This window comes from Chenopodium album, chromosome 12 (genome assembly GCF_948465745.1).
Source record: "Chenopodium album chromosome 12, dcCheAlbu1.1, whole genome shotgun sequence".
NCBI lineage: Eukaryota > Viridiplantae > Streptophyta > Magnoliopsida > Caryophyllales > Amaranthaceae > Chenopodium > Chenopodium album.
Genome location: NC_137845.1, coordinates 50002470 through 50025193, shown reverse-complemented (window position 1 = coordinate 50025193; position 22724 = coordinate 50002470). Strand labels below are relative to the sequence as shown.

At 33.3% G+C, this 22724-nt stretch overlaps 2 protein-coding genes across 2 annotated transcripts; both read right to left on the bottom strand.

The window, feature by feature from the left end:
• Window positions 1–11703: 11703 nt before the first annotated feature.
• On the bottom strand, window positions 11704–13239 carry LOC145571274 (ATP-dependent DNA helicase pfh1-like). Its single transcript, XM_081630338.1, has one exon. It carries the CDS (start codon window positions 13237–13239, stop codon window positions 11704–11706), a length of 1536 nt encoding a protein of 511 aa, XP_081486464.1.
• Window positions 13240–13320: 81 nt separating this feature from the next.
• Window positions 13321–17517, bottom strand: LOC145571273 (uncharacterized). The gene is made up of 9 exons (XM_081630337.1): window positions 17490–17517; window positions 17153–17243; window positions 17003–17067; window positions 16837–16908; window positions 16652–16723; window positions 16444–16528; window positions 16286–16350; window positions 15310–16191; window positions 13321–15029 (listed from the first exon to the last, which is right to left on the bottom strand). The coding sequence occupies exons 1-9, from the start codon at window positions 17515–17517 to the stop codon at window positions 13321–13323; spliced, it is 3069 nt and encodes a 1022-aa protein (XP_081486463.1).
• Between the last annotated feature and the right edge of the window lie 5207 nt (window positions 17518–22724).

The window sequence follows — 22724 nt, the reverse complement described above, 5'->3', positions numbered from 1 at the left end:
TATTTTTTTGGGTTGTTTTTTCAGCCATTTTGAAAATGAGAGACGGTGAATGATATTGTTATGTTGTTGTTGTAAATGAGAAGTGTATGTGCTATATTTATAGCCAAATAAAATCTATGACTCATCACATAAGCAGAGAAAGAAAGAGATATGTTGAGACAAATAATTGACAAGCTGAAAAAAAACAGTTCTAAAGAAAATTAAAAGAGATAAAGAAAAAGAAAAAAAAAAAGGGCCCATCTTTAAGTATGGTATCTTTAGTCTCTAGTAGTCGTACCAAAATGCAAAGATGAAAAAAATGTGATGAGTTAAATTTGGTTGGGTGAAGATTTAAAGGGTATTGTCAGAAGAAAGGTTTTAGTCTATTTCTCTTTTTTTAATTCAATTGTTTTTTATTATGTCTTATTATATGGCATTTATAGCATGTTTTTTCCTAAAATTACATACCTCTTATCTTTAATAATGTGGATAAAAAGGAAAGTTTGTGGTAAATAAATTTGTTTAAGTGAAGTATTTCGGTGGAGTAATATGCGTTTGGTGAGTTTGTGGGCTTAATATCTATTATTTTCTTTATCATACTTTATTAATATTGATCAACATTTATTCCATTTTTTGAAAGGGACCTACGTTTGTCTTAAGTGGGACTATTTTGTTTTTGATCTCTTATTGCAATATTAAGCTAAACATTCCTTTTTTGTTTTTTGTTTTTATCAAGTATAAGTGCACAATACAATGAATATTGAGAATCTTCCTATTTTCACTTAATTAGATGTGCATAAGACAAATTGCAAACCTAAAAATAAATAATTTTACTTGAAAAGAAAATGCAAAATAATAAAGAATCATTAAATTCTACTGATATAAAAAATAACTGAATATTTTGGGTTTTTTATTCAATTTGAAAAATACACTAATTGTAGTATACAAGTTTATAGCGATCGTAAATTTTGTTCTTTAAAAATTACATAAGAAATCTCTTTCATTTCTCCCAACATACAAATTTTTCTAAATCAAAGGATTTTATATGTTGGTTTAATTTTCCCAAGTTATTTTGTAGGAGCCGAGATTATTTGACGAAAGCTAATTCCATTTGCTTAACATAAACACCGACTCCATTTGCTTCAACGCTCTACTTGGGCATTATTAATAAACTCTAATACAAATATGTTGCCGACGATGCTGATTTAACCGGTTGTGACATAATTGTATTAAAGAATATTTTTAGGGAGTATGTTACCACGATCTTTGGTGATGACTCCCTATTTACTATTAACTTTGGGGTTGAGCATGTTTAAAGTTTTGTGTGTAGTGGTATTCTTAGGAAAGATATTAGTGATTTTTGATTAATGAGAGTAGGGAGAGATGTATTATTTTTTTGGGTTGTTTTTTCAACCATTTTGAAAATTAGAGAAGGTGAATGATATTGTTATGGTGTTGTTGTAAATGAGAAGTGCAAGTGCTATATTTATAGATAATAATGTAGCATTTTTTTTTTTTAAATATATTGCACTGATGGAGGGTAGTATTTTGGTGCCAAATTTTTTTTCCTTTTTTTTTTATCAAGTAAAAGTGTAGAAGTGTATTATTGGCAAAGAATCATTTTTTACCTGTATAATTTTGAGTGAGTTTGTTCCTAGTGTTATTTTATAGTGCACGTTCTCATTTCTTTTTTCTTTTTTTTGTTTTTTTTTTCACTTAGACTTTTAATCATACAAAATATTTTGCACTTAGTTCGTTGTTTGCCGTGAATTAATAGGTGACTATTTTCATTTAGGGACGTATAAACACAACCATTATGAAATTAGAGTTATTTTAAAGATAAGCAGTTAGTGAAATATAGTATTGCATCATTAAAGATAAAAACGGATTTGCAAAGCAAAAATAATTATATTGCTCTATTGTAACAATATTTAAATTACATTAATCCTAGAATACATAGAAAGTAATGTCGGCTAATTTGTGAGAGCATCTAAAGTACAAATTCTTGAAATCATAGCAATGATTTTTTTATTTTTGCCCGGCATCCATAATCTTTCGCCTTCTTGAATTTTTCATATTGACACACTTTTCCCAAGTTATTTGTAGGAGATTGTTTAGTCGAATGGAATGCAAGTAATTTTTTTTTCTTTGTAAGACCCAAATCGTTGGCTTCAACGCGAAACTTGGGTGCTATTTAGGTATTTAATTGCCAATATTTATATGGTTTTTTTTATTGACAAATTACCTAAATAGCTATTAACGAACTCTAATACAATTACGTCACTCACGTAGTGAATTCAACTGAAGACAACGTAGTTGTAGTAAAGATTATTATTAGGGAATACATTACCATTAACTTTGGAGTTGATTCCCTTATTTACCATTAACTTTGGTGTTGATTTTTAGTAGTTTGATATATAGAATGGTATTTTGAGGTAAGCTAGTATTTTTTTTTTGGCTAATGAGAGGAAGGTGAAAGCTAGTGTGATTTTGCATTATTTTTCGAAGCATTTTGTGAGTTAGGTGTATTATATTTGGTACAGGATTGTTTCTGGTTTTTTTTTTTCTGTTATGTGAATTGCAAAGCAATAGCTCTATATTTATACTAACAATCTTTTTTTTTTTTCCTTTTTTTTTTAAAAAGTTATGTGAATTGCATTTGCATGAATTCCACGTAGGTGCTTCTATGAAATATTCAGGAAGTTTATTTTCACAAAAAAGGTGTATATATGTTTCGTACAGTTATAATATATTTCTAGGCTTATTTTTTTTATTTTTTGTCCTATTGTTAAAATTGGAATCCTATGCCTATATGTACAAATAAATTGTATAATTACTGATTCTAGAGATACTGAAATCCATTTTTTTTTTACATGTCCTCGTTTTTATTTTTTTTTTCAGGCTGTAAATGTATGATGCATTGTTAAGGCTGACAATATGTGCAGAAATTTATCTCTATCTATTTGCTTTTATTGGATATTCTAAGCTGAAAATTTATTTTATTGTCGATATTGTTCATTATAGCTTTATTGATATGAATAGATTTCTGCTCAACATTCTTATCTTTATTGCTTTGTTGTTCAGTAGGTATGAATGACAACTCTTATTGATTTGTCACTAAAATTACTACTCACTGAAAGCTGTGACTAATTCAGTTTCTATGAATGCAGTGTGATATGATATGATCAGTCCTTCTTTTTATATTATTGTGTTGTCTATTTAGTGTTCACTAATCTAATTAATCTAATTCATATGGATTATGGTTACTACTACAGGTGAACTTCTTTACTCAAGGAAGTCCTCTGAGCATTTGTCTGAGGCATCTTCGGTTTGAAGACTTACTGGATAAAAAAACCAGTTGCTTTCTGTGCTTTCTGCTGTAACAATTGTTTTTATTTATAATATTACTTCATTAATCTTTTTAATAACTGTTCCAATTAAATTAGTAACTGATTTCCATAGAAATCTTCAAACAAGCTTACTGCACTATAAATGAAATTAATAGACTATATGCTAAACAAATTAATAAGTTTATAGATAAATTCCACAGAAATTTGATTAATATGTAACTGTCTATATTGATCTTCAGAGAATTCTCTAATTAAATAAATTCTTCAAAGTAATCTGATTTTCAAAGAAAACAGATTTCATAGAAAACTTATTTAATTGTGACATAGTTTAGTTTTTAATTTTCATAGAAAACAGAAAACTGATTCTCAAAGAAAACTGATTTTATAGAAACCTCTTAATGAGTGATTTAATTGTGAGATAGTTTAGTCCTTAATTTTCATAAATTGTTGTATGTACATAGAAAACTAAAGACTGAAAGTTTGACTTCTATGCTATGTTGTCATATTAAAAACTGATTTTATAGAAACCGCCAACTTTAGGTCAATATATAGTAAGTGTAACTCTTATTAGAGCTGGAGTTACTTAGTTATTTGCATAGACAATTAATTATTTGATCCTTTATAATAGTGGAGCTGTTTATATTTTTTGAATAGATGTGTTGGTATTTCGAAATTATGAGCTTATATCAGAATTTGCCGTCTCATGTGGTGCTTTTTCAAGAAGAATGTCGAAAAGAGCTGGTATGGAAGAGATTTTTACTAATTATAGCTAACGCTTTTCTTCTATGTTGTAGAATTGCCTTTTATGTTATTAATATTTGTTACAGGAACTACCTGAAAGTTGGACTTCTATGCTATATTGTTTATCTAGCCCGGTGGAAGTCCTCCGCGGGAACAATAGTCGGATTTGGAATGTTGAATTGGCAAAAGTCATAGGCCAAACCAGAGAGTATATGACTCTTGGCATTGGTTGGGAAGTGTTCGTAAACGATAACCAAATATGTGAAGGCGAAGTTCTTATGATATATTATGGCGGGAATAAGTCTTTTTATGTGAGGAAATTTTCAATGTCAATGGTAGAAAGATTCAGTCTTATTGAACCTTTACACAAATTTAGTTCAAGTGATGCAGTTTGCTCCTCTGAAGATTAATATTGTCTTAAAATCTAATAATAATTGAGTAATGGATTTATATCCAAGCTTTTTTTTAATTGTAATACTTTCAATAATGTCAAAGAAATTTGTATGGGAAAGCTTTGAATAATCTGTATGGAGAAGCTTTACATATGTAATGGATTTACTCCTTTGATAAAAGTGACTGATTTCCTTACATGTTTACCTTTTTTTTTTGTTTTTTTTTTCCTTTTGTTTTCTTCTGTTTTTTCTTCCTTTTTGCATTGATATATCAACTGAAATAAGCAAATTCATTTATAGTGTAGTTCACATGGCTACAGTTCCCTTTGATTTCTTATCTTAAATATATATATTTTTTAAAAAAATTATGTAATGTTAATGAGTATATAAAAGAGTTATATAATTTGGAGAATTAGAATTTTTCATTTGCATTGGATTTATAGCCTAGTAATAATGGTATGGATATTTGAACATGAAAACTGATGATAATTATATATTAGTGTATTATAAAATATGTTCATGTTTGTTTGTTTTTGGTTTTTTTTTCCCTTTTGGTATTTTAGGCTGATGGCAGTTGTACAATGAAGTGGATTCAGAGATTGGATGAAGATCATCTACAAGTAGTGGTATAGTTAGCTATTTTTAAAATAAAGTTTACTTTTAAACTTGATAAGTTTATGTGGCCTTGATTAGGGTAATTGTTGGTATTGTTTAGGAGATTCCTTCCATGTTTTATCACATTCTAGCAGATCAATGTGGAGCTTTTCGAATTTACCGCGGTGAAGATGGACTTGCATGGGATATAGTTGTTTATAAGACTTGCATTGGAAAGTCGATTACTGGTATGTATATTGATGCAGGCTGGAAAGAATTTATCTCAGATAATGATCTAGAAGTAGGAGATACTTTGATATTGTATTTCATGGGTAGTGGTATCATTCACACCAAAATGTATAATTCATTCGGGGAGGAAAAAACACATGTAAATGTTCCTACTAATCGAACTATCCCTGTTCGAAGAAGGCTCCCTCTGAGTGCTGAGGAAATGGATAGACATTTAACTCAAATGCAAGAACAATGCTCTGATCCGTCATTTAAGTATGTGTTTGATCGTCGATCCATTTTCCAGGGAAAAATTGTGAGTTGTTCGTTTATAGTTGATTATGATCATAATTTGTTGCTGTCAGAAACTGAAATAGTTTATGTTCTATGCAGGTGATTCCTCTATTATTTGCAAGGGCTCATCTTCATGAAATAGAACCTTGCACTTTAGTTTTACTCCGGCATAGAATGAAACAGTGGCCTGTTGAACTTCATTTAGTAAAGGAGGATAACCTTATCACTAATAGTGTTTTGAAGAATGGAGTTAATTTGTTCTATGAAGATCAAGCAATTGTCGATGGAGTCGGAGCGTTAGTTGTTTACCGACATGGTTATCCTATTTTGTTTGAGTTGTTGCTTGGACCAGTTTAGGAGCTGTAGGCTGATTGTGTTTAAGCTGTAGAATTATTGTTTTAAGAGTATGTTCTTAGATTACTTAGTCTTTATCTTTGCCTAAGATTTAGTATATTTAAATTGTATTTGTGTACACTAAATAAATATAGTATTTTACCTGTTGTAATATATATTGTCATTTGCATCTTTTCTTGATTTCTTACATTTTCATTTGTTTTTCTTTAAAAGGTCTATGCAATTACATATAAGAGTAATAGCAAGATAAGCAGTTCAATTTTAATAAACATATTTTTATATAGATTTATATAAATAGGAGTACATAAGACAAAGTTTTAGTTAGTTGTTTGCTAGAAACAATAACCACTGTCATTGTTTCTAGGAAACCCCTCAAAAGACATCTTTCTACAACATCCTTCTTCTATATACATAAAACCATAAGGACATACTTAAAGATGATCCTTAGAAGATGCTAGAGACAGAACATAAGGCACCTAATGTGCCATTTGCTAGATAAACTTGAGTAGTTGTGTTTTTAACATAGCAAAAGGAAACAGCTATGGTTGCTTAGATACTTGAGAGCAGCAAAATATTTAATATTCAAAAGGTGTGCAGGAAATGCACCTTAATCGGCCGATGTTAGATAGTTGATCACTTTACTACATACATTGCTTCGTCTTCTTTAGGTAGCTGATATATCGGGTACTAACTTCCATCAGTGGCTGGTTCAGTGGAGGCGTTTTTGATTTTTTCAGTCTTCACAGTGATAGGTGTGGTTTGTTTCTGATCAGTTTCAGTTAGCTCAGCAGCATCCTCAGCATTACCTCTTCCCAGAGATGTGGTTTGGCCTTGACTTTTAGTGCGCTTCTGTGGAGACATTCCACCAAAGCAAAGCTTTTTCTTTGCAGCAGATTGTGATTTTTGCAACTGTGATGTGTCTTGCTCAGCTTCAGCTTCCATGGGCCTTTTCCCTGCAGATTTTGCTTGCTTGATCATTTCAGAAGGTTGCTGAGGTGATTCAAGCTCCTCAGTAAAAGGCTCTTGCTGCGGATGGTTCCTTGAAGAGATTTTCAGGTTTGGTGTAGGAATAAATGGCTCAGAACTTTGCATCTCAGTCATGATGTTGGTCACTTGCGTTTCATTTGCTCCTTGGGTTTCATCTGTAATCTCCTGTGTGTTAGGATCCTCTTTCAGCTGCACAGATTTGATTGGCCACTCTAGGACATTGTTTTGAGCCAGATGCAAAGTTGGCCCTACTTGAATGTAGAACGGGATGCTGCTAAGCGTATTCTGAATAGCTCTGAATGTGTCGTAATCACTCTGTATTGAATGCATTATAGTAGCATATGTCAGAAATAAACTCTAAAAATGTAACAGGTAAAAGCTACATCTTTGATTTTGTAGGTTTGTAAGACTTTTTATGTGGTGTACTCTTTGATTCAAGTGTAATTTTGGCCATAATTAGCAGTTTCTTAATGATAAGAAAAAGTTGCTAAGAAGAAGTTGCTTAAGTGCTTCTTCTATGTATATTCTCAGTTGTAAGTAAAATAATATGAAACTAAAGAGCTAGAATGGTGATTGTAATGTTATACCTCTTCTTTTATAGCATAGATTTCTGCAGCAGTTTTTCTGAATAGTCTTTCTGTATCATCGTTGAATGTAGTGAATGTCATACTTCCTGTGTCATCGCTAGCTTCGAACTTAAATGTTGCTCTAGTATAAACAATAAGTCTATGTCATTAAGTATAATAATACTAAATAGAGTCTAATTTTGAACTTAAATGTCGCTCTAGTCTAGTATAAACAATAAGTCTATGTTATTAAGTATAATGCTACTAAATGAAGATAGTTATATAAGTCCATATGCATATACCTCTCTGAGCAGATACTCTCTTTGTTTGAACAAGAAGAACATGTGAAACGCTTCTGCAATGGGAGATTGGAGCGCTTTGAGCAATTAGAACATCCTGTATATGCGTTCACCTTGTCTAAGTCAGCATTTTGAATAGTCACTTCAATCCAAAGAATCTCTTCTTGCATGGTGTTGCTTGGCTATGTACATATTATAGTTAATGAATATTTGTTAGATTTCACATGTCTAATTTTCAGTTAGGTATGAATCTTTGAATGAATTCAGTAAGAGCAATATCTTACCTTTCTTCGCTTCAGGTCAGCAATTGAAACTATCTTTTTGTTTTCACTTGGGTATTTAACATCTAATACCATTGCCTGCCTGTCAACTATTCTCTGGTGGAAGAGTTTTACCCTGGCATAAGTTTTAGTGGAAACAGAATTAGCAAATTATAAGATTTATGGTGCTGTTATTTCTGAATCTATTTCTTGCAAAAAAAAATTACCAGTCTTGCAGCACACGTGCTCGTTCTCCTTTAGGTTCATATATAATGCGAGTAGACATACTTGAGTTCATTGAAAATCCTATATAAAGCAGCAGCAATGTTATATTCATGGCATTAAAATGTTTGAGTAATTTAATAGTAGCAATTTATGCCTCACCACGACGAGTATATGGTTTGAGTGCTCTAAATCCTATGACTTGGAACGAATCTGCCCAGTTCTTTAATCCGTCGAAGTACCTTGGTTCTGTCAAGTCATTCCACAGAGAGATGGAGAGTGGTTGATCGCAGCTATTTCATGACAAACACATTTTTAATTATTGTAATACACAAACATGATTAAATAAAATTTTATATTTTGTTTGACACCGAGTATCATGTAAAGTAACCTCTGATCAGTGATGATTATTTCTCGCACTAAACTATCTCGTCCTCCATCCTTCCCTTCAACTGTTCTTGGTTCGTCTTCTACATAAAGAACCACTCCTACAACATCTGTGATTAAAAAATGCTAATTAGTATTTTTATTATATAGAGTTATTTTGAACATGTCAAGTTATATTATCTTACCATATCTCTCATCTGGATCCACTGCACGAGGAATAGCTGCTATTAGCTGGTAGTTAGGTAAAACTGGTCCAAGTTCGGGATCAACTGGCTGAATCACAGTTCTACTGCCAAAAGTCATTTGGTAAGGAAACTGATCAAGGTCAGTTCTCCATTTTTCATCTATAAATTTGATTGGTGCAGACGAAATATCATATTCTCCCAGATACTGCAGTGCATCTTCAAAAGCCTCAATCTGATCTCCAAATAAAGTACCTCGCATCATGTTGCTCTACAATATTGCAGCACAAACTTGTAAGCCACTCGATGCTATTAGCATCACATTGTAAAGAAAATTCAGCAATCTGCTTCTGCTTGTTAGTTAGTCCAATGCATTTATTTGAATTTGCAAGTCAAAGTTATAAATATAAATAGCTATCTTCATATCTGGCAGAAAAAAAAATGCTGTCATTAATGTATTAGAATAATCCTATTATATAATGTATCTCTCTTGTAGAAATCGTCGAGAATTTTGTTTCAGATCGAATTATGGTAAATTTATAATATAATGATAATGATAATGACTCTTTTTTTTTTTTTTTTTACCAGCTCAAATTATAGCTAATTTATAGTGTGGTGATAACCAAATGGAAATCCAAATATTTCTCAGCTTGATCTGTACTTTTTCAAAGCTACCAGCAGATATAGTACAGATCAAGCTGAGAAGCCGAGGAGGAGCTTTGATAGGTAACCAAGTGTGCTGATAAATTATAGCTAATTAATAGAATGGTGATAACAAATGCTAATGGATAGGTATAAATGATACTAACAGAGTATAGTATAAGATGTGATCAATCTATTAATCAATCTAGATGTCACTTATCAACTTATTGATTATTTTATAACAAGATCCGATTCAAAGTAACACCTGATCATGTACATTTACTAATAGCAATTTATGGTCTTACCTCGTGGAATAAAGTGCATAAAATAGCAAAAACAATTTTACTAATAGCAATTTATGCTCATGACTCGTAGAATATAGTGCATAAAACAACTCATTGAAAGGAATTACATGTATCAAAGTTCAGAATGCATAATTGGAATCAAACAGCATAATAGGATATTAGAGTTATCACCAAGTCTTTTTAAAACAATCATAGGCAAATATAATACGTAGCAGCAACCTAAAGCAACATGGATATATAACATCTACTATTACCTTGACTAAAATAAGTCTATAGTTTACAAAACTAAGCAGCATGTTAAAAGCATCATATACTCTGATTTTATTGTCTAAGCATTTTTGTAACAAGAAGATCTATTCCCCCTTTTTTTTTTCTAGTCTAAAATCTTTCAGAAGTGTTTGCCTATTTTCCATTGACTTTTTATTAATTTATGTGTTTCTCTTTTTTATGTGGAGCAAAGGTGAACACTAAATTAGTTAGACTACTACATACAATAATAATAATGAAAGGTTTGTACTTGGAAAGCACTTAGATTCTCACATCAAAACAGTCCAACCAAAAATGAGTGGTAAACACTTAGATTCTCACATTAAAAACATACCTAAAATAATATGGACTTATAATCTTTTAAAGCAGAAAATAGATAGCTGCTCATCCTTCAGTAGCAAAGTCTGGAATCTGACAGTTTTTTTGGAAGATAGTATGTCCCTTCCCTTTTCAGCAACTACTACTCTGACTATGTAAGACTTGCTTGATGCATTCAACTGATTCAAATACACATACTGTGGTTTGTGTCTAGTTGTTCTGAATTTTAACTCTGTGCATATAAATGTGTACAGAATTTCATGGTTACTATCGGCTATAAATAGAATCTGCAATGCTTTTTTTTTTTTTTTTTTTTTTTTTTTTTTTTTTGCTAAAAAAACAAACAACTAAATAACAATAACTTTCTTAGAAAAGGTAAACGAAAAGAAGCATTCTAAAAATTAATATGAGTAGTTATTGCATAAAGGAAAAACCATACCTTCCATAGTTCAGGAATTAATGCTGAGAATATTTGCTTCTGTAAACCCAAAAAAAAAACGCATGACCTAGCAGCAAATGCTTTTATAGTGCTTTAGGAAAACATGTAGTGCTTAAAATCACAGGTAAATTAACTACAATAGCCTTGGATACTTCTAGAGATACATTGGAAAATAACCAGTGAGGTTTTTTTTTTAAAAAAAATGTTGCTGTTACTGTTTATACTGTTCATCCCATACCTCTGATTTGCAAATCTGTACTCTGAGCTTTAGACTGCACATTCTATGCTTTTGGTTAGGTATTCAAAGTGTTTTTTATATTTGATATGTCTGATTTTCTACTTACATATAAGAAAATAATAAGTTATATGTTTTTTTTAAAAAGTCTTTAAAAAAAAAGAACTCATTGGAGAAATTTCATATGGTCCAAATTCTAAATTTTGGCTGAAAAGTCTATGATAGGTTGTCAGATCTTAAGCCACTCTAAAAGCCACCCTAAAAGATAGCCTAAATTTTCTAGCATACTCTATGATACTACTATTGCAATATAATATTTAGATATTTATATGAGTAATATAAATGAATTTTTGCTTTCTAAGAAGGAGCACTTCATATTTATATTATAATCAAAATAATAAAGAGTACATGATGCATCTTAGTAGAACATTTGATACAGTCATAACTTATTCTAAATTGCTATAATCATAATGCTATTGTTCAAAAGGTGTTCAGAAATGTACACAAAATGACTTCAGGCTTGGATGTAGGTCCTTTAAAACCGGATTTCCTGCAATGTAAACACGTAAAAGAAACTGAATTAAGGATTTATGTGGTAATGCATATATATTTTCTCAACTAAGATAATATGTAATTAGAGGCTAGTTTTTTTGCGTTCTTATCTAGATCACTCCTGCTAGTTTTAAGACAGTGTACGAAACAACATTTTTAACAGATGTTTGGGCGTATTCTATAGCAGGAGCAACTGATAGGACTTTGATTTTATCCGCTGTTCGTGCACGTGAAAGAGTGACATATAATTGACCATGCGAAAAGCATGATCGAGGAAGATAGACCAACACTTGGTCTAGTGTCTGCCCTTGAGACTTATTGATGGTCATTGCAAAACTTAATTTGATTGGAAATTGACTCCTCTGAAATTGAAAAGGATACTTCTGAGAACTTGATGGCCTGAGTTTAATTCGAGGTATAAACACATGTTCACCTTGATACTGTCCAACATCAATCACACACTCGATTAAATTTGAGAAAAATCTCTTACATATGAGCCGTGTACCGTTACACAGACCAGAAGAAGGTAACAGGTTTCTGAGCAGTATTACTGGGCAATCCTTCTTCAACACAAGGTTGTGAGGACTCATTCCGCCTGGGCACAGTTTGTTCAGAAATTCTGTAGGGTATATGTTGCCAGTGTCATCCAAAATAGTATCATAGCTTGTATATGTTCTTGCTTCCCCTGGAAACTTATCAATCATGAACGAATTTATAGAATCGACATCATCATTTATAGGAGTTAGAACAGCTCTCCTTGAAAAAAATTTAGGATCCAAACTGCTTGAACTCAATTCTGGAAAAGTCGATTCTAGGTATTCTAATATTGGATTTTCTTCGGGCGGAAAAGTCTTCACTATCTGTGTTGGTAACTGAACAAGTTCACTTTCCACAGCTTGCAATTCTCCATTTCCTAATGCAAGCAAGAAATCACTGAATGCAGGGTCTTCTCTGGCCCTTAAGTTTTCAGTCAATCTGAATCTCTTTAAATGATTCCATATATACGAACTCACCACACTTGCATCAACTGCTTCTTTCTGAGACTTATTAGGAACAACAGGCAGCACCTGTTGAAAATCCCCTCCAAATACAATTACTTTTCCACCGAATACAATATTATTATCACATACATCCTGTAACAACAAGTCCAAGGATTCCAAATTTTGCTTGTTTGCCATTGATGCTTCATCCCATATTATAAGAGTTGTCTCTTTTATCAATGCTGCTAGGCTACTTTGCTTAGAAACGCTGCATGCTAGTGAGCAATCACTGTCTACTGGTATTTTGAATCTTGAGTGCGCTGTTCTACCAGAAGGAATGTTTGCTGCAGCTATGCCAGAGGTTGCTGTCGGCAAAACAATCTTATTCATGAGGCGTACCTCTGCATACAGTGCATTGTATAAGAATGTTTTGCCGGTTCCACCTGGACCATCTACAAAAAATGCTCCTGGTTTTCCTTGTATTACATGCTCCATCATAGACGTAAATGCTTCCTTTTGAGCTGCATTTAAGAGGCTGCGACTGTCAATACAGCTCTGAGGAATTGGGGCATCTAATGCGTCTTGTATATCCTTTGTTCTGTCAATCATGCTATCAGTGCTATCACTTAAAGAACCCAAACCACATTCACCCAATGACTTTCCCATAGCTTCTAGATGCTGCTCAATTGATCTGATTGTGAGCTTTTTAATTTTGGTTTCTGCACCAAGATTTTTTTTTGCAAAATCTTATGACAATGCAGCATAGTATCTGCACCATAGTTCTTCAGGGTTTTCTGGCTGACAGAATATAAGCACAGTAGCAAACAAGCGGCGTAAAGCTATTGGCAGCTGAATTTCAGTTGCTTCAGCTAAACAAATGTTTGCAGCATCATCCACTTCTAAGATACTAGCTTTAAGGCACGCCTCCTTGAAGCTCGCACATACATGCCCGTGAACTGTCCGTAAGTCTGTAAATGACTTAGGACTCTTGACATTCAGCAATAGCAACCGCAAATAGAAGCGCTCACCTTCAGAAGGAGCTACGAAGGTTAAACGGCCTACCATTTTTGTTTTACGTTTCCGCCTGAACCATGCTTTTGCAGTAGCATCCCATCTATAGTGCTCTGGAAATTCTCCATAAAAATACCCCAAACCATTCTCAGAAGCAGCATTTAAACGGAGAAACTCAGTTAAAGGAGTCTTTGCATAAACACCACTTGCAATTCCCACATCTAGTCTTTCATGTGGCCGCACACACACGGTGTTCATTTCTGGCATATGAACTGAGAGAGGAATTACCGGTGGATATATCTCAAATAAGTCAAATCTAAAAATTCTCCATGCTGCTTCACATGGTGACACCCACCTACCTGATTGATATTGAGCAATCTCATCTCCAGAATTTCTATCCTCAGCTGAAACACTAAAGGCAACCCGATCATGTCCCTTGTAAACATATTTGTACAAGTACTTTACTGCTTTTATAGTTGAACAAACCTCAACATTTAAATGGCAGTAAAAAAGTGAAGACAGATAAGGGTTATAAGGCACAACCCATCGATTGTCTAAGTAAGCACCCCTGACCTTGACTTGTTCTCCAGTATCCGTCCTGCGATAGCATGGGTAGCCATCCTTATTTGTTGTTGTTTGTGGTGTAAATTGTTTTGGATACCCATTTTTACAAGAAGATACACTATCTTTCTTTCTCATACAAGGGCATTCTGGATTTAATTCCCCACATGGTCCATGCATCATATGCTGCAACACAATTTTACGGAGTTCGGGTTGATTCACAGAAGGTATTTCTGCGCAAACAAATTTATCATAATCAGCAGGACACTTCATCTTGTACTGTGGCTGTAGAATTAACAAGAAATGAGCATGGGGTAACCCTCTTTTCTGGAATTCCACAACATAAATCATAGCAGCTACTTTGCCAAATATTTTTTCTTTCTTGATTTTTTTCCTGAGAGCAATCAACTTTGCTCGAAATATTCTAGCAACTAAATCTGGCCGATCCTGAGCAGCTTCACCTGGCAACAGTTCAGCTTTTATCTCTGGCAAATTTGCATTGTACGTCACAGTAACGAAGAGATCAGGTTTTCCGTACTTCTGCACAAGCGCCATTGCATTCAAATATCTCCTTTTCATATCACGAGGCCCTCCTAGAAAAGATGGTGGCAAAATGAACTTATGTCCAACATTTGCTGCATTTGTTTCTCCACTTTCAACGGTATCAAGAATCCCTTTATATAGATCAGCTCTTATTGTATCTTGATTCCTCCGAAAAAAGTCTAATCTAGTATTTTCAACTTTGATATACATATCTACAATGTACTGCAGGAAAGCACGACCCGCCCTTAGAAGCATGTTTCCTATCCTGATTTGAATCATGTAGGCATAGTATTCTCTTGCAGAGATGTACTTATCGGCCCTGGTATGCCTTCCAAAAGCACCTATAATAAGCACGAAGTGATTAATTATCAAAATGAAACAATGTTATGATCATTGAAAGGAAAAAAATTAAGTAATTAAGCAATGCTAGAGGAAATAGCCAAAGGAATAATAATAATAATAATAATAATAACAGCCAATGGAAAGAGCCAAAGAAATAATAGTAATTTAGTAATTAAGCAATAACCAAAGGAAATAATAAGCATTAAGTAATCAAGCCTATATAAAGGAAGCAATGTTATAAAAGCAATGTTAAAAATTAAGGTCTTTGTGCAAACTCACGGGCGGCTTCTGCATCCAGAAACTCTGCTGGAGTATGTACCGCGCAAGACTGAATAGGATCAGGTTCAGTGGCCAATTGCCTGTCTCTACCGTGCGAAACTTTTTTCAGTCCTTGATGCCAACCACATTCACCTTTTGGAAAGAGTAGAGGATACTGTAAAGGGTCATAGCACCCATAATAGTGGGCAATTCGGTGAATTTCTGTAGATTTTCCAGTTACAAGGATATGCAGCCATGAACTCTGGCTCGACGAAACACTATCAGGCCAAATAACTGCAACTTCATCTGAAGTGGGAGCATTATACACTCTTTGATCTGGTACAGTGTTTGAATTTATTATGATGTTAGTACTTTCATTGACAGTTACTTCTTTCAAAGAGCGAAAAAATCTTGCATATGGATTATCTCTAGTTACTCGCATTAATATGTCAATTACATCTTGTCTTAATTCAGGAAAACAATCTGCTCGATGTTTAAGTTCATTTTGACCATCATAGAAGTACAGCTGCAAGTATTTTGGGCCTTTTTCATCCGGAATTAAATCTGGTACAGAATGGTATATTTGACCATGTAATTTAAAGACATATATTCCTTTATGTGTTTCTCTTTCGTATTTACCGCCAATTGAACTAAAAGCAAATAAATTATTGTATAATCTAGCATACTTTCTAAAATGCACAGCATCTTCATCCTTTGAAGTAAAAAGCCTTACTAATTCTAGGGGATAGTCATTAGCAACTATCTTAACATCTCCATCACCACAACAGAAATGCTTGGTTTCAAACTGGAATTTCTTAGCTCCACATTTGGCACAGTAAGTAGGCGAAGCTAACTGTAATGGTTGTGTAGGCAGTGGCTTCCCTACAGCAGCCACAGGTGTTTCTGTAACATTATCAAAAGATAACTTGTTAAATTCCATCACACAACAACATATATATACTGATCCCATGAACTGCAACTATAAATAAAGACTTACTTTTAGCCGCATCCCTTAATTGCTTTGAAGTTTGTGCCGGTGCAGATACTGACACTTTGTTTTTCCTTGTAAAATTATAACATTAAAAAAGAACAGAAAGTAGTAAACAACATATTATACAGCAACATATATAGATTTTCTTTGAAAATCGTAATTACAATATGATCTCACCCTTAGCCAAATCCTTTGATTGTTTTGAACTCTGTCCAGATGATGCAGCTGCCTTAGTAGCCTTGCTTCTTTCTGCCATATACCAAAACAATTTAAAAAAAAAACTTGCTTAGTAAATGCACCCAAATATTTCTCCCACACAGCAGCACACATACACTAATTAACCCTTTAAACTGAACCTACACCAATGCTTACTTTTAGGTGCCTTTTGTAGCTGCTCCGAACTCTGCGCACATGATGGAGCTGTCTTAGTAGCCTTGCTTCTTTCTGTCATATACAAAAATAATTCAAGAACAAAACCTACTAAGTAAATAAAACCAAATATTTCTCCGACACAGCAGCACACATACGCTAACCCCCAAAATTAAAGCAATGCTTACTTTTCGGCGTCTTCTCTAATTGCTCTGAACTCCGCGCAGATGAACCTGTTGCTTTAGTAGATTTAGGTTTTTCTGTAATGCAACATAAATAAAAAGAAAGAAAGCTTATTATATTGATGCACATATATGTCCTCTTTATAGCCATAAATCAAAACAAAATGCTTACTCCCAGCTGTGATGTATGTCGAAGGCCTTGCTCTAGCCTTTTTAGGTCTCGATTGCTCTCCATCACTATACAAAGCATAAAAGACAGGTGGATTTATTTTCTTACATAATTATACCTGACATAATCATAGTTGTCATAATAACCTAGTACCTGATAGAATTCGGTGGCAATGATACACTAAGTGCTCGTTTTGACTGTCGACCTTGAGCTGATGGCCTCTTAAAATTATAAGGCACCTCAGCTATTACATAAATATTGTAAAACAGCAATAAAGCAGCTATTCATTAAGGTGATAGTATGCAACAACACAACATTCAAAATAAATAAGAAATTTTTTTCTCCTGCAAAAATTATTTTACTGCAAACGCACCCATCTAACACTGGCACAGCTGAAACCACCTCTAGATCTTATATACGGTAGTAAGAAAGCTTGCGTTTTTTGTTCTTTTATTTCTGCATAAAACCACAACCAACAATCCAATATTACCTTTTGGAGCCAACTTAGTGTTCGACATTTAACTAAGCCTTATAGAAAATAAAATTTATTTTGATGACTATTTCAGAGACAATAGGCAAAGGATAAATAATATGTCTGTAAGTAACATAAAACAATGTAAACTTAAACAGGGCAATCAAAAGGTGCTTTCATTCATTTAGAAAGTACATTACATTATATTCAAGCCTTATCATACATACGGTTTCTTTCATGCGGTTTCTACATACTCAAAAGAAGCACTAAATCTAAACGGCAAAAGAAGAACATAAGCTCATATAATAGACCTAGTGCACACTAAACATAAACACTAATAATAAGGCAAACATCATGCCATGCCACCTATTAACTATAACACTAAGTAACCTAAGCAAACTTAGCGCGCTTCTAAACAGTCTCTAGTTCAGGAATGCCAGAAACTAAAGGTTCTGTAACTCTGACAGAAGAAGAAGATGTGGTGTCCATTGCTGCACTTGAGCGACGCTTCATCGGAGCAGAGGGTGGTACAGTAGACTTAGGAATCTGAAACCTTTCAGATGTCGGAGTCACACAGTCTCCTTCAGGAAAGCGGTCACCTCTAGCAGCTAATCGTTCCTTGAAATGATAAAACTTAGCCTTTAAATCAGAACAAGCAGCACCCTTCTCTGAAGCAAGGCCATAATTAGCATCTATAACCTCAAGGTTATACTGGGTGACCAAGTAATAGATTGCTCTTTTAGCAACCTTTTGTCTTGCAGCTGCTACTTCAGCACAAGGATCACTATAAATGCATTCCATACCAGTTCCATTGTGAGGGCAAGACACAGTTAGCCAAGCCACAAAACCCAAACCTTCAGCCCAAATAGTCTCCAATGAACTTACCTCTGCTCCCGTTTTTGTAACAACAGCACCTAAAAAGCCAACATAATTCATCGTCACATGGACAACATCCTCAGTTGTTCTCCTTCCTAAATTGCCTTCAGTTATAGGCATCTCTAACCCTTTCTCACGACATAATTCAACAACCTTATGCTTATAAAGTTTACTACACAACTGATACATTCTTGCTCTATCAGCTGTGAAATCATTCACCCGCACTCCATAGTAGCTGATCATTTTCTGTACAGCTTTTTTAGCTGCCCTTTCCTGTGACTCCTGAATTGTATTAGCCTCCCCACCAAAGAATACAAATTCAGATCTGCCACACTCAGTCTTAACACGAACAAAAGCATTGTTCCTATCCTTATCTACGTAACCATACACTGGTTCAGGGAAATTTAAACATTCAGCTACCTGACCTAATAAAGGTCGAAATGGAATGGTAATTTTGTTTGGATGAATGGCCATAACCTGTAACCGGCAAAAAATAGCATCTTAATTAAAGCAACACAAGCACCAACTAATCAAGCACACCTATCAAATTACAAAATCTAACAGCAATCCAGCTAAGAAACCACATACACTCGAAACATTCAAGTCCAAATTCATCACATAAACTTACTAATATTAGTATTGCGCAGATTCACCACCACAGCTAACCCAAGATGCAGCTTCCTATTGTTCTGTTTTATTTCATCAAGAAGAGGGGGGCAAAAAGGAAAAAGAAAACACATAAAACACCAAAAAAAAAAAGCAACATAAGCAACAACATTTAAGCCAGATCTCCCAAAATACAACAATATTAGCACAAGTACATAAACTAATTAACAACTAAACTAAAACTTGTAGTTCATATTTCCAGCTAATTTACATTCCTTTATAGTCCAAAAAGTCAAGTACTCTTTTAATCCAAGAATCACTATGTCAATATACAAATCTGTTTATATAACTAAGTTTCAGTGAAATATGTTCCATTATCATGCAGTGTTCCCATCAAAATTAGCCAAAAGAAAATAGCCTCAGTCAAAGTTTCATAGCACCAACCTTTTCTATATGAAGAACAACAAAGAAATACATACAAGAAATAAGAGAAATATGTGCTGGTATAAAAGGCAAAAAAATAAACCAAAGGACACACCTATACATATTTTAATAAAAGAAGAAGTACATCACAAAAGTATTTTAAGCCTCGAAATTCAAATATGTTCTCTACTCAGTATATCTAAATGCATTAAATATTCTAGCAATTTTGCAGTACAACTCAAACAGCTGCACCACATCATTCCTTGTGCAAACATTGTAGACTAACAGTATCCAACCCAAACCAATTTTCCGATTGCAATAACTAATCACTTAATTAACTAAATTGCAATAACTAATCACTTAATTAACTAACCACACCGTATCCTTTGCTGCTAAAATAACAATTCAAAACAAATAGCCCAGACAAATTTTCCAATCACAATAATTAAACACCTACTTATCTAACAATACCATAACCTCTGCCACTAACATAAATCATACAAAATGAAATTCCAAAGTAAATAGCAAATTAACACAGCCAACCATAAATCAAAGATAATTAAATTTCACAAGGAAAAAAAAGGGGAAAAAAAGAGAACCCACCTTATAATAATCCATAAGCACCATATATAAAGCAACAACAACCCAGATTACACGGAAAATCTCCATTGAACTATGCTCTGGAAGAGAAGAAAACGCAATTAACAAATAAATTGGCTAATTACATCAAAGATTATTACATCAATAAAGAAAGAAATATGGTTCCCAAGAAGCATAGCTGTATACGTGGCCAACAGCAGCTGACAAATGTACACCAAGCAAGGGAAAACGCGAAAGGACAACCCTACCCCTGGAATTTTGGTGCTCCAGCACGGGAAACTAAGGGCAAAGGCGTAATTTTACTGTTCCTAATGAACAGTAAAATTGGAAGCAACTTGGGTGCAACAGTAAGTTGCTTTGGGACTTTTATAAGAGTTAAGGATTTTAAATTGTAGGAGACTTCGAAGTGAGTGATTTCTATTAATTGTGGCGATATTAAGATCATATTCAAGGTACGTTCGCGTACTTAGCATAATTATGTTGATGTAATAGCATGCTAAATGTGTTTGATTGACTACAAGTAGTATCATGCTAGGTTTGGAATGGAAATTATGATTTGGAAGTTATTGGTGATTTGATTATGAAGCATGATTTATTTGTAATGGATTATTGGATGGAAAATAATAGTTTGGAATATTATTTATGAACCACATATTTATTTATGGCGTGTTAGAGAGCATGTTTAATCAAACTAAATGTTTAATTTGGCTTGGAATGTTGAAAAGGAATTTATTTATGGTTCATAATAATTTTTATTGATGCTATAAGCATGAGGAAAGGAGCTATATAAGTGTCTATGTACACGAGAAATAAATTGTATGTTGGTGCCTTAGTGCACTTAAGGTGTTATTAATACCAAGGGATAGGATTTGTGGCGCTTTATGCGTTTAAGGTGTCATTGGCACCGAGGTAGAATTAAAAAAGGTTCAACATTAAATTAAATATTATGTGGTCACTAATTATTCAAGAATTAAATTGAAATATTTGATTGTTTGAATAATTATTGTTGATTGAATGATTATGGTTTGAGAGTCATCACCAAGTTTAATAACTGGTAAATAACGTAAAGTGAAAGAGATTACGCACCAAAACTCTTGGAACGTATATACCTTGAGTATGAACATATGGGGGGAGTTATAGGGTTTTATATTTAACCATAACTTCTAATGGAGTACATGATGCTGTATATTCCTTTTTATTATTATTATGCGCAGGAATTTCGCCACCTATGTGTGGTTTTTGATGCTGGCACGGTTAGCTCCCGTGTCAGTAACCTCAATTTATTGGGGGAGGTTAGGGGGAAACCCGTTCGATGCGTAATCAATGCTAAATAAATTATTTAGTGTCTAGTGAGAATTTTTATTGAATGTTGTATGCTTGAAAAACAGGTGCAACAAGGTAAGTCGTGTGTTGATAGGGAATTGCATGTTAGTGTGTTAATTACGCTTATGTACTCAGCTTTGCTGATTGTATGTTTTGTGTGTTTGTCGGCCTTGTCTTTATCTTGGCCCTATGATGACCCATTTATAATGGAGAGTAGTGGAAATAGGTAGAGATAAGCTTTTCAGGTGTTGAAACATATTTATGAATGGGCATGAGTGAAGAGCGTATCATGCTAGTTTCCATAAGTTTATGATGTGTTTATCGCCTTAATTATTTAAGATAATATTATTATGCGTGACTAACGAAAAGGTTTTGAATTTGGTTTGGTTTTAATAAGGGCCTAAAATGGTTCCAAGTTGTAGGTTGATTTTATTTTATTTCGTTTGACTTTGGTTTGACTTTACTTTCGTTGATTGACTTTTTAAGTTGACTTGTTTTGAAATGGTTTGAAATTAGTCTTCCGCTGTGTGTCTTTGATGGTTGCCTTAGCCGTTATCACGGTGGCGGTAATGTCTTAGATGTTCCTAATTAAATTTTTAAACAGGGCAAAACAGGTATTTTAAAGGTTAGGAATTTCTAGGGTGTTACAAAGTGGTATCTGGGAGCTTTGGTTGAGATTTTATTACCACTAAAGCCAAAAATGTGTTTTAAAGTGTTTTAAATTTAAACTTGGCCAAGTACTTATTTATTGGTTAATTGTTTTTTTTAGAGAATTAATTTTATTTTATTTTATTCTATTCTGATTATTTTATTTTGGGAAGATTAAATATTTATTTATTTAATTTAAAACCAATTTTTTTTTATTTGGTTTGAAATTTTTTTATTAAGAGGGGTCGAAATTTTTTATTTTTATTTTATTTAATGGTCCGAAATTTTTTTTTAGGGAAGGGTTCGAAATTTTTTTTAGGGAGGTTCGAACTTTGCCTTCTTTCTTATTTAATTTCGAAAAAAAAAATTAATTAAAAAGGAGTCCAAAATGTTTTTAGTTTGTTCATTTTGCAGGAAAGCAAGGATTAAGGTAAGTATTATGTGTTAATAGCTTTTAAAAAGCATGTTGGCGAGATTGGGTAGGAAAGAAATTGGGCATATAAGTTAGAAATAATCATGTTCTTGTATGCATTAATATTTAGGTTGTGATGTTTAATCATGTTTATGGACTACTTGTGAGCATGTATTTATGTGGTTAGAAATAAGAAAATTGTTTGATTGAACATTGAACCTATTTCATGCAAGAACTGTATTATTTTGTTTTCTTTGGGAAAGGAAATTCTTTTCTAAGTCTTTTCCTTACAGGATGCCGAATCTTCCTAGAAGATACACCGAACTAGGCACTCTCACTAAGAAACCAAATGAACATCCCTATGA

Excerpts from the sequence above, each read along its gene's own strand:
- LOC145571274 (XM_081630338.1), bottom strand. The coding sequence starts at position 13,239 with ATGGGAAAGTCATTGGGTGAATGTGGTTTGGGTTCTTTAAGTGATAGC.
- LOC145571273 (XM_081630337.1), bottom strand. The coding sequence starts at position 17,517 with ATGTCGAACACTAAGTTGGCTCCAAAAG. Across the intron at positions 17,068-17,152 it reads TTGCCACCGAATTCTATCAG|TGATGGAGAGCAATCGAGAC; the intron begins GTACTAGGTTAT and ends TGCTTTGTATAG. Across the intron at positions 16,724-16,836 it reads ATTAGAGAAGACGCCGAAAA|AAAGAAGCAAGGCTACTAAG; the intron begins GTAAGCATTGCT and ends TGTATATGACAG.